This window comes from Alexandromys fortis, unplaced genomic scaffold (assembly GCF_014885135.2).
Source record: "Alexandromys fortis isolate MF-2015 unplaced genomic scaffold, M_Fortis_MF-2015_v1.1 scaffold_18, whole genome shotgun sequence".
Lineage (NCBI taxonomy): Eukaryota > Metazoa > Chordata > Mammalia > Rodentia > Cricetidae > Alexandromys > Alexandromys fortis.
The window spans coordinates 8,533,262-8,544,693 of NW_026067897.1; the positions used below are offsets into that span (position 1 = coordinate 8,533,262).

Here is an 11,432-nt window from a genome sequence, read left to right on the forward strand (position 1 = left end):
AAACTCTCAAAAAAATCAGTGGGATTTGTGTAGTAAAAATGGCATACAAAAACATATACAGATACAAATACCATCAAAATTCTAACACATTCTTTACAGATCTTGGAAGGACATTTTTTTGTTTCACATGGAAAGACAGAAATTCTATGATAGCAAAAACAATCTGGAATCATCAATGAACTGCTGGAGAGATCATGAGTTCTCACCCAGGTTTAGTTTACCTCAGTCAGGATGATTTTTTTTCTAGTTCCATTTATTTACTGGAAAATTCATTTCAAGATGCATAAAGAGAGATGAGAATTATAAAATGTTTTTACATGTCATGTCTACTGTCAAGCTATTTCATGCCTGGCTTGGGGATACTTCACCATGATCACAGCAAATAAAAATAAATCAGAGTTAAAATAAAAAAAAATCTAAACTGAGAAAATTTGTTCTTATTGTCTTCTAAAACTTCCTTAAATGATCAGAATTAATGGATGCTAAAATCACTAATGATTTTGTAATTTGAATGACACTCTAACAAGCACCAGAACGTTGACATTTTCATCACATAAATATATGTAGTTAGAATGTGTAAATATAAATTAATAGGGTGTCTACTTGTCAAAACAAAAATATAATTACACTAAGTTGGTCCTGATAGATGTAACATGGTGCTCACCAAGTTACCAAGGTCCGGTTTGGGCTGCTTAGTTGTGGGAATGAGAATAAAATTCAGACTTTGCTCATGCCACTCACTTCTGTTACCACTGAGCTGCACCCAAGCTTTATTTTTTTGGTATTCTTTGGAGTAGTGTATATATAAGAATTACTATACTGCAGAGAAAATTCATGTGGATGCAACTTAGTAGGATATCTTACCATCTGCCGGTTACAGAAAAAACAAATTAGCTGGGCATAATAGCCTGCATAGCACTCAAGAGGCTGAAGAAGGAAGATCGTGAATTCCAAGGCAGCCTGGGCTTATGTGGTGCGATCCCTCGTCAAAACTTAAAAACTAAAATAAAAGAACCTTTCAAGAAGCATGTTTCTGAAAGTGTGTCTGTCTGTTCATTTATTTTAGATGCAGGATATGGCGAGCCCCGAAGGAGCTCCGTACGGCTCCCATCCTCAGATTGCAGCCATGAGGCCGAGAGGCCAGCCGACAGACATCCGACAGCAGGCAAGCATGATGCAGCACGGCCAGCTGACCACCATCAACCAGTCCCAGCTGAGCGCACAGCTGGGTTTGAACATGGGAGGAAGCAACGTTCCCCACAACTCCCCTTCTCCCCCTGGGAGCAAGTCTGCGACCCCTTCGCCTTCTAGCTCCGTGCATGAAGACGAGGGCGAAGACACCTCCAAGGTATGATCTGTGTTTGAGACTGTCGTTGCACTGTGAGGAGGGCATGCTTATATCCTCCCCGGTGAGAAACATCGGTGGGAAGCATATACTTGGTTAATGACGCATGAGGTTACAAACTAAATTCAACCACACGCTTACCCATGACACTTCTAAGTTCCTTATATGTCCTCTCAATATATTTACATATAACACAAAGGTTGTGTTTGCTCTTGAAATGTATGGTCTGCATAGTGAATACGGCTAAATAAATTCTGTTGTGCTTGACTTCTGCCGTCGAGCCTACCTTGCTGCATGCCAGTCCCTGTAGGACCTTTTTTTTTTTTATTTATTAAAGATTTCTGTCTCTTCCCCACCGCCGCCTCCCCTTTCCCTCCCCCTCCCCCAAACAAGTCCCCCTCCCTCGTCAGCCCAAAGAGCAATCAGGGTTCCCTGCCCTGTGGGAAGTCCAAGGACCACCCACCTCCATCCAGGTCTAGTAAGGTGAGCATCCACGAAACTGCCTAGGCTCCCACGAAACCAATAGGTACAGTAGGATCAAAAACCCATTGCCATTGTTCTTGAGGACTCAGTAGTCCTCATTGTCCACTATGTTCAGCGAGACCGGTTTTAACCCGGGCTTGTTCCTGAGATGCTGTATAGCTGAGGAGGACCTTGAAATTCTGATGGCCCTGTTTGCACCTCCTGAGTGCTGGAATTAAAAGGGAGCACCATCATGGAATGCTGGAGATACAGTTTATGCCGGGGAAAGAACCCTACTGAGCTGAGCTTCAGCCACATTGTGCTGGGAGAATCTAACGTCCTGCAGTCCGTGCAGGGACCGTGAGTGGGAGTCAGGGTGTGCGCTGGAATGTCCTTAGATGACAACCTCAGATCTCCTGACCCAGCTCTTCTGCACTAGTGGTGGGCAGGGAAGAAGATGACTTTGCAGGACAGAGACCTGGGTGCTAACGTTTTGCGGCCCCTTACGGTTTCATCACTAGATGCCTTTCTGTGAATCACTGAGGGGGAGGATTGCTTTTGTAATGGTCTTGCAGGGGAAATTTGGCTGAGTCCCCCTTTAAATGCCTTTGAAGTTGTTTAAGGAATTGTTCCTTTAAAATATAATACTTTAAAAGGAGAAAAGAGAAATAAATGACTTCACCAAAACCCTGTAAGCTTTTTTGCCTGAAAACACCAAATGCTTGCTTTCCCTTTTCTGATTACCAATGAAGCACTGCCCAGATTTAGCCCAGTGAGAAGGATGAGTGTCTACCGGCTGTGAAAAGGCCCACCAGTACACAAATACTTTCTATTTGCCCTCTTTTTTAAAGATTTATTTTATTTTTGATTATGCATTGGCAGTGGGCGGCCGAAGTGCAGGAGAGTTCAGGTACCCAGGAGGCCAGGGGCTTTGGTTCTCACAGGGGCTGTTGCTACAGGCGCTTGTGAGCTGCCTTCAGTGCCAAAATCCGAACTTGGTTCTCTGTAAGAGCAGTACAGGCTCTTGCCTCCTGCTCCCCCTCTCAAGACTCCTCTTTTATTTGTTTAAGAAGCTTCCTAATAAGTAGTCAGGTGTGTCCGCCGCTCTGTTTTCTTCTCGTCTTCATGAGAATTTGGGGAGGAGTTAAACTGCCAATACACTGATAGGCCCTGCTACAGAATCTGATGATCTATGCAATTGATTGCCAATGTTTACACTAAACTCATAATAGTCCAGAGGAGTTGTAATCCATAGGTTAATTCCATTTACTGACAGCATTGAAGATACACTGACAATATTTTCTTACTTCTGAACTCTTGATGCACGAGTATTTGGGAGTTCTTAATCTCAAAACAATGATACAGTTGGCCTCCAAGAATGACTCCACTCTGAGGCCCCTGTGATATAGAAACCAGCCAAACCAGAGCTCTCACCCACCGGTTCAGTATTCTCCTGCCTCATACCAGGGCCAGGGTCAGCCAACAAAGACCAAACCAGAAAAACCCAGAATCTGTCCCAAGCCTTTCCCCCTGTTCTCTCCAGCAGACCCACAGAGCCTGGTAACTCCTAGCCACAAAACTGCAAGGCATGTGCTGTGTCCTGTGTTACCCGAGTCCTCTCTGTCCCTCAGGGACTCAGGTCCCACCCCAGGTGGCCATGTGCTCAGCTGTGCCTCCTGTTGTTCAGATCTGTGACTGTAAACTCCCTTCCTGGCAGTCATTCCCATGTTTTGCTGAGTTCCCAAAGAAAATAAAATCAGATCTCAGATACAAATCTCAGTGTCTCTGCACACAAGTCTGCTTCTCCTACCTTCGTAGTCAGGCCTGTGGTAAGTGAGGTCATGTGCATGGACAGAGGTAACTACTAATAGAAGTCTAATTAATCATACATCACTGGGCTCATGAGCGCCTGGACATGAGCTATCTAGATAGCAAAGACAGTTTTCCTAAGAAAATGTCAATTATTCTAATAGTACCCAACAACCAGTAAGCCTAGATCCAAATACAAACACCAGCTGTATGCTTGTGGCCAGAGAGCCGTGGGCTCTAGACAGTCACCTAAACAGAAATGATATGTGTTATGTTTTACCGGGAGATCGATGTTCAGCTCACAGTAACGATCAATTTTTATATCAGGATTATGTCTTTATCAGACTTCCTTTCTGACAATTCAAAATATTAATGCAAAACTTGTAGTAGCGTCTGCTACCAATAAAATGTATACAGGACTTGTCTTAATTACAGCAACATTCTATGCGCTCTGCAGCTTACATGGTGGCTCAGTAGACAGGAAGCTGAAAGTCTTAGAAGTACTTTCTGCCGTATATTGTTAACCCTTTAGGAGCACAGCTTGTCATTGTCCCAAGGCATGAATTTGTACATTATAAACCTCCATGCTGGTATGAAATTTTACCCGTGAGTTTCCTATCCAATCACCTGATATCCACATCTCAAAAACCTGTATACATCTCTAAGTGGCAGCAAGCCTGTATGGTTCTTAGCAGCGACTCTTGGGCTACTAGTGTGGGGGCAGGGGAGAGGGCTTGAAGAGATCAATTTCTCAACAACATTCCTTTTTTAAAAAAAAAATGGCTTTTTTTTTCTTTTACACGTCTCAAGAAAATTCAGCTGCAATTACAATTCTGAATGCCGTTGCTCACTGTGGATTCAGAATTCCTCTCCCGTTTATTCAACTTCCATGTGCTAAATTGCTAGAAAAATCCTCTGCTGAAAGTACCTAGGCATTTTTAATGACAGTTAAGAATTAAACAGTACTTTTTTCCTTTATATGTGTGTGTAGGATTTGTGTGCAATGCTGTATATTACAACAACTCTAGTTAAAAGTGAAATAGCACTAAGCAAAAAGATCATTGAAATCATTTCCAACAAGTGAACCAAACAGGAATATTGAGTTCCTCCCCAGAGAAAAGCATCTTAGCACACCAGGCTGTCTCTACGCAATTACATATTGATTCCAGTTTATCTAATTGAACAATTAAATGGAATACCTCTGTTTTGGCAGGGAAAAAAAAAGTATTGTAAATACACCGGTAGAATTAATTATCACCTTACAAACACCACCCATGGCTTTGAGAGCTCTGGAGTGGAGTTGACAGCTGAGTTACAAATGAAGCCTGCAGAGAAATAGTGAAGACAGAAACTCAGGCTGTGGCTCCGAGTCTATAACCCTGTTTTTGTGAGTTAGCAGACTCTTCAAGACGCTTAGAATATCTGGCATTGCATGTGTATTTGAATGTACTTGTTCCTTTAATTATCCATTAAGGATCACAGTAGATATTTTCCTTCCTTTTGCTTTCACTTTTCCATTGAAAACATCCTTATGTTTATGTGTCTCATAATGATGTATAGTTGGGTGATCTTTGGCTCTGCAATGGAACCCTTACAGCCCTGACACAGACATCTGGGCCTCCTCAGTGTATTGCTTTCTATTTACAAAGACGTTTTAAATTACTTGTTCTATCTTCTTTAAAATTTTTATTTTGCTCATCCAATTTTTCTAATTATAAGACTGGAAACTTGGTGTTCTTCTTTCTTTGGTTTTATTAGCTCTTTGAGAGTTTCACGTTTCCTGTAACATGTTTTGGCGATGTTCATGTCTCCAAGCCATCTCTAATCCACTCCCCCTTCCATCTCCACCAACTTTGTGTCCTTTTTCTTAATCCCTTCAAGATCAATTGTACTCCCAAAATATCCTTGGTTGTGTGGTCTTCCAATGGATTGTGGTGGACTTTCGTCTGTAGCTATGCTCTTAGAGAAAACCAATTCTCTCTTTCCCAGCAGCCAACAAGTGCCAAAGCTCCATGGTTAAGAGCCAGGTGTATGCCAACTCCTCTTTCCACACTGGGGCATGGGCTAGTACAGGTTTTGTATATGAAAGTTGTAAATTATTTGATGTCTTTACATTGCTATTTAGGTAACTTTTAAGTCTAAATACTTTCCTTCTGATTTATATGTTTATAGTTTTTGTTAATGTTCATCTTAATTATATTATTAAGTCCTTTCACATAAAAAAATTTATAAAATACCATGTACATTGTTCTAGGTCATTCTTTTTCTTCCAATTTTTTGTATTTGTACCATTTACATCTAGCATTACTTTGTCTTAGCTTTAAGGTGTTTTTCCGGCATCAGTCTTATTGGAACATGCCTACCATAAAGAACCTTTCTGCTGGATATGTTTCTAGGTTGACAGTTACCGCCTTTCAGCCTTTGGAGGCTGTCATGTTATTCTTTTGAGACCAGATTTCTGGTGTTGCTTTTGAGAACTACTTTCTCCATCTTTCCTTGAAAGTACCCTGACTGTCCTCTCTGATTGGTTTGAAAATATCTTACCTTTAATGTTCTTCAGCGCCAAGGTGATGTGTGTGGGCTTCTTCACATCTGCCTTGAGTTTAATTATCTCTGTACTACATCATTTCAGAAATATTTCAACCACTTTTTTTTCAGATGGTGCCTCTTGCTCCCTTCTCATTTTGTAACTCGGAGAAGGATTTAATGCAAGGCTTCCTGTCTTATTCTCCACGCCCCCAACCTGCTGTGTGCTACTTTGTTACCTGCTAGACTCGATTAATTTATTTATATTTATATCTTACTTGGCAATTACTTTTTTCAGCTATATCTCATCTGAAATTAAAATGATCTTTGGAAATGGCAATGTCAAGTATATTAAAAATATATTTTATTTTTCTCACATCTAGACATTTTCTTAGTTATTTAGTATTTTCCTCATATATTTAGTCCCTTTTATTCATAAATTTGTTGCACGCCCTCTGTCTTAGTTGCGTTTTGATTGCTGTGACAAGACACCATGTGTAACGCAGTAAATAAAAAGAGAGAGAGAATCCATGACCATCACGTCAGGGAGTACAGCAGCAGGCAGGCATGGATCTAGAACAGTGGCTGAGAGCCGACGTCCTTATCTGCAAGTCGGAGGCAGAGAGAGAGAAAGAGAGAGAGAGAAAGAGAGAGAGAGAAAGAGAGAGAGAGAGAGAGAGAGAGAGAGAGAGAGAGAGAGAGAGAGAGAGAGAGANGTTAACCAGGGATAGTGTGGGCTTTTGAAAACAGAAAAACAAACCTCTATTGAGCTTCTTTTATCATTTATGAAAAATAAAACTTGGGTATAAATGTTAGGGAATAAACCTGAGAGATCCATAGAGCAAGCGAAACATGATTTCTGCTCTCAGAACAGAGGTTGGACTCTATCGGTGGTCTTGGAACAATCAGCACCAACAGAGCTCCCCAAACAGACCGCAGCGACACACCTAATCCTTCGCAAACAGTTCCGCCAACTGGGCTCAGGAGACGGCTCACTCTCCATGGCTATCTGAATTTATTCGCATAGGGAGATTAGATGGCACCGCTAAGAAAGGAGACTGGACAAAAGCAGCAGGGTTTCCACGTGTAGAAGTGGGACATGAAGACAGTGCTGTGGTGTGCCCCATTCCCGTGGTGAAGGCTTTACAATGTTTACTTGATATGACGAGCGTTATAACTGGAGTTCTGTGCTGTTTGCTCAGCCTATTATGCAGATGGTGCTTGATTAAAATCTATTTTAAACTGCAGCGATTACTGCAAGATAGTGTGCATTAAAGAGCCCTCCTGGCTCCATTAAAGGCTTCGCGACCATGGCAGTTTATTTTAAATATGCTTATAAACATTTCTAACTTCTCCGGAGACGCTTCACTATAAATGACTCTCTTTCCGTGTGTGTGTGTGTGTGTGTGTGTGTGTGTGTGTGTGTGTGTGTGCTTGTGTGTTGTGTGTGTTTACACTGTTAAGGATTAAACCTTCAGTGTTTTGCATACTAGGCAAGGTCTCCAACACTAAGTCTCACCCCGACTCTCTTTCCCTGATATTGCTCAAGTCTTGCATTCTAGAATAGGGAAGTATTCTCCAAGCAATATTGTGAGTGCATGTTTCTTTTAAATTAAAAGATTATTATTTCCTTGTAATAAGTAGGTTTACATGAACCCATTATAACTAAGCAATAATACCTGACAGGAGGTGGCTTGTCAGAAGCCTAAAGATATTGTAGAATTATGATAAATACATCTTTCCCTAAGTAAAATAGAGGAAAGCATGTGCAACATAAAGCTTTTGTGTAATATTTATGAGTAAGATATATGTATTTTGAATGTATTTGTTAAATAGTGCTTTAATTGAATATGAGAAAAAACTCTGTAGGTAAACAGTTCGGCCATGTTGTTAATAGCTATCATTTTCATAAAATTTTTAAATGCACTTCAAATCTTTGCTTTGCAATGATGAACCTTTGCCCGTTGCTGTGCAATAGAAGAGCAGGAATATATGATGAGTCGCTGAAAGACACCACATAGTGGAAAGAGGGTAATGATTCATAAGACTTCTCATTTTCAGTGGGCCTGTCTTCTTTGGAAGGTGATTTTGTGATCTAAATGGGATACAATAGAAGTGAACTTTACTCTCTAGTTGAGGAACCTTAGTAAGTTGACAAATGCTCTAGAGGAGTGTTCAGTGCGTACTTCTATCTCATCTAGCGTAACAGCCAATAGTCATCAATGGCTGCTTAAATTTATATTTAGTGAGTTAAGATTAAATGCAAAACCTTTCAACTCTCAGTTGTACCAACTTTATGCTTGTGGTGTATAGTTATATGTTGCGAGTGACTACTCTTTTGACATGGCAGAGAATATACCTATCAGTCTAGAAAGTTCTATGAGATGGGGTACTATGGATTATAGAACCCAGAACTTCTTAGAAAGTTAAGGTCTAAAATTATAAGCTTTCATCCATAAATGTATGAAGCCAAAATCCAGACAACACCCAGGGACATATTGTAAATCCATTTAGCTAATTTTTTTTCCCAGCTCAACCATACTCATTCTTATGTTCATTCTAAATAGTTTGTGGTCAAAAGAGCTGGGTACTTTTCAAAATACAATCCATTACTGGCATGTAAGTGGTTCCAAATTGAAGCAATGCTCCTTTCCGAGGACGCTTTGCATGTGGCCAGTGACTATGTGCTTTTCACATGAGGAACAAAGCTACTGCTAAAAAGTGGGGGTGGGGGTTACCATTCCCAGCTCATTAAGCATACTCTAAAAGGGTCACTCATTTCTGCATGTTTCTTAAGAATGAAAAGTGGTGACAATACAAACCACACGTCAGAGGACTGTGCCTTGTGTTGCGAGCAAATATCTTGACCAATCACTGCCAAGGTGCTTGAATGCAGAAGACGTCGAGATAATTAACACACCCACCACTTTATCTTACCTGGTCACTGATTGTTGTTCTCTTGTTATTGTTTTTTTTTTCTGTTTGTTTTGTTGTTAATGAGGATATACTGTCAGCATATTTTAAGTGCATACTACAGTATTGCTTACTGGAATGACCATGCTGCACACCTTACCCGCAGAAGTCACCCACAGTTGAATACTGGTCTCCTTTGGCTACTCCATCTTTAATATTGCTTTTTTCTAATATCGTTTCAATTGAAGTAGAATTAAATCTCTCTACCTCTACTTTTCTCCCTCCAGCCTTTCCCAGCTACCCTCCTTCACGCCCACCCCATGCCCCCTCCAATCGCATGTTTATAGCCTCTTTTCCTTTGGTTATCATTACATGCATGCATGTGTATGTATACAAACGCATATGCACAAAGATATCAATATAAGCTGCTGAGTTTTAGAGCTGACCACTCTCCATTGGACAGGTAGTAAGGGACTCAGCCCTTTGGAGAGATGAAGTCTTCTTCTTCCAGCAGTCCTGGAACTTAGTTGCCTATAGTTGTTTGTCTAGGGGTAGGACCCTGAGTTGCCTGTAGTTATTTGTCTAGGGGTAGGACCCTGAGAAAATTTTTTCCTTCCACATTAGCACGTCCAATGAATAACCATTGTTCTGGTCTTGTTTATGCAGCTGTTTCTAGGGGAGACTGTTTTCATAGAGGACTTCCTGATATTGTGATTCTTATTTTTTTTTTTTTTTGTAAAAGCAAAGAACCTTTACTCTTACACAAGTCTGCAAACTCAAACTCTCCATGGGTCCAATGTATTGGAGTGACCGAAGAACCCTGAGCTCAGTTGGGTTTGGCTTTTATAGCAACAAAGGTAGGGGTGAGGGATTTCTAAGGTTCAGACCCCTATTGGCAGACATGTGTCCTGGTGAAAAGCAATGCGGTGTGTACTGCAGGTGATCCTATCTACAGTAGTCAGAACATTGGGAATTTCCTTTGGATGGTCTGTTCCTGGGTGCTGCCAGCTTAGGGTTTTTCCTGAAACCCAGTGTGGCCTGCTCTGGCAGTTGTGTGACCTGGGCCCCACGTGGCCTGGTCCCAATTATGTGTGGTCAGGCTGCCCTGGGTACCACATTGCTCCCTTTTTCACAATAACCAATGACAGGACCCAATCATGGGTCCTGCTTGCCTAGGGGCTCAAGGGAGTAGTATTGGGACCTCAATACCATTAGCTTACAGATTTTTTTAGGAAAGTGACATTTGTATCTATTGCCATTCTTAAAGCCCTGTAGCTGTGATCTTTGAGTACAGCCACATAATAATCCTGAATGATTTATATAGAAATAATAGTTTAAGGCTATATACTACCTCTTTGGTTCTGCATAAAGAAATTCAAGTGTCTTATCTTATTGCAGAGTTAGTTTAGTTAATAAATCTAACAATGGACAATTTGGGGTCTATTTTTTGGTATGTCAATGGGCACTAAAGGTGGCCATTTTGTCCCCCATGCCAGGGAGTTCCCCCTTGTCTCAGCATTTCAACCTATTTTCGGCAGAGAGCATGGGATGATGTGTTCTTTTCTGTAACTCCTTCAAGCTGACATTGGGGCATTGTTATCGGGGCCCAAGAAGGCTGAAAGGCTAGCCAACGCTAAGGAGGGTATTCAGGAAATGGGGCACTCATCAGAAGCACCTGGTTCACAGACTGTGTGTTGATGACACTGGGAGCATTCACATCAGCTGGACTGGTCCACATCAGCTTTCAGCAAGTCCAGGGCTCACAGTCATTCAGAGCAGGTTGTAGTCAGTAAGTGATGCCTAGATGTGTCTGCCAGTCAAGAGGAAACCTATTCAGACAAGTTTAAATGAATAACAGAAGTTAAAATTTGTGGGATTAAAGGAAAATAATACATTTGAAACTTTTAGACCCATATTGAAATCCATATCACGGGAAAAAAAAGCAGATAATGGGCATCTGCAAAACAGCAGCAATAGACTCCTACTTTTGAGTCCTAGCCGAAACTACAGATTTTAGTTAGAAGCATATGTATTTTTCTACTGTCCAGAGAGTCAGGTATGGATAGGACAAAGATGTCTTTGGCCTGATGAGAAACATCTTCAAGTCTAAACCTAGATGACAACCAAAATAAATGACCCAAACAGTAAGTAGTCATTGCTCTACCAGCTTATCAGAACTATACCATAGAAGGCGAAATAAACCAGAAATATTTTCCATATCTTATTTACTATTGTAACCTGTATTTACATTTTACATCATTCCTGAGACCCTCAAAGCTTATGATCTTTTATATCCTCAGATCTTTACATATCTTAAAACAATGTCTTTTATGAAGATACCTAGTAGCTTTAGAAAAAGCAAAGTTTGATTTTATAT

General features: G+C 40.9%; 1 protein-coding gene and 1 long non-coding RNA gene across 3 annotated transcripts in view; one reads left to right on the plus strand and one right to left on the minus strand.

The window, feature by feature from the left end:
- Positions 1-11,432, plus strand: part of Tox (thymocyte selection associated high mobility group box) — a 273,143-nt gene that overhangs the window by 229,321 nt on the left and 32,390 nt on the right. Inside the window, exon 4 of the mRNA XM_050119253.1 lies at positions 1,067-1,348. Coding sequence (XP_049975210.1) covers positions 1,067-1,348 — 282 coding nt within the window. The remainder of the gene's footprint in view (positions 1-1,066; positions 1,349-11,432) is intronic.
- Positions 6,414-11,432, minus strand: part of LOC126486781 (uncharacterized) — a 14,518-nt gene continuing 9,499 nt past the window's right edge. Inside the window, exons 3-4 of one of the 2 annotated variants that reach the window (XR_007588188.1) lie at positions 10,731-10,884; positions 6,414-6,747 (exon numbers count right to left, since the gene is read on the minus strand). This is a non-coding gene — a long non-coding RNA (uncharacterized lncRNA). Of the gene's footprint in view, positions 6,748-7,595; positions 8,238-10,730; positions 10,885-11,432 lie in introns of those variants that run through there. The other variant, XR_007588189.1, reaches the window with a different exon arrangement.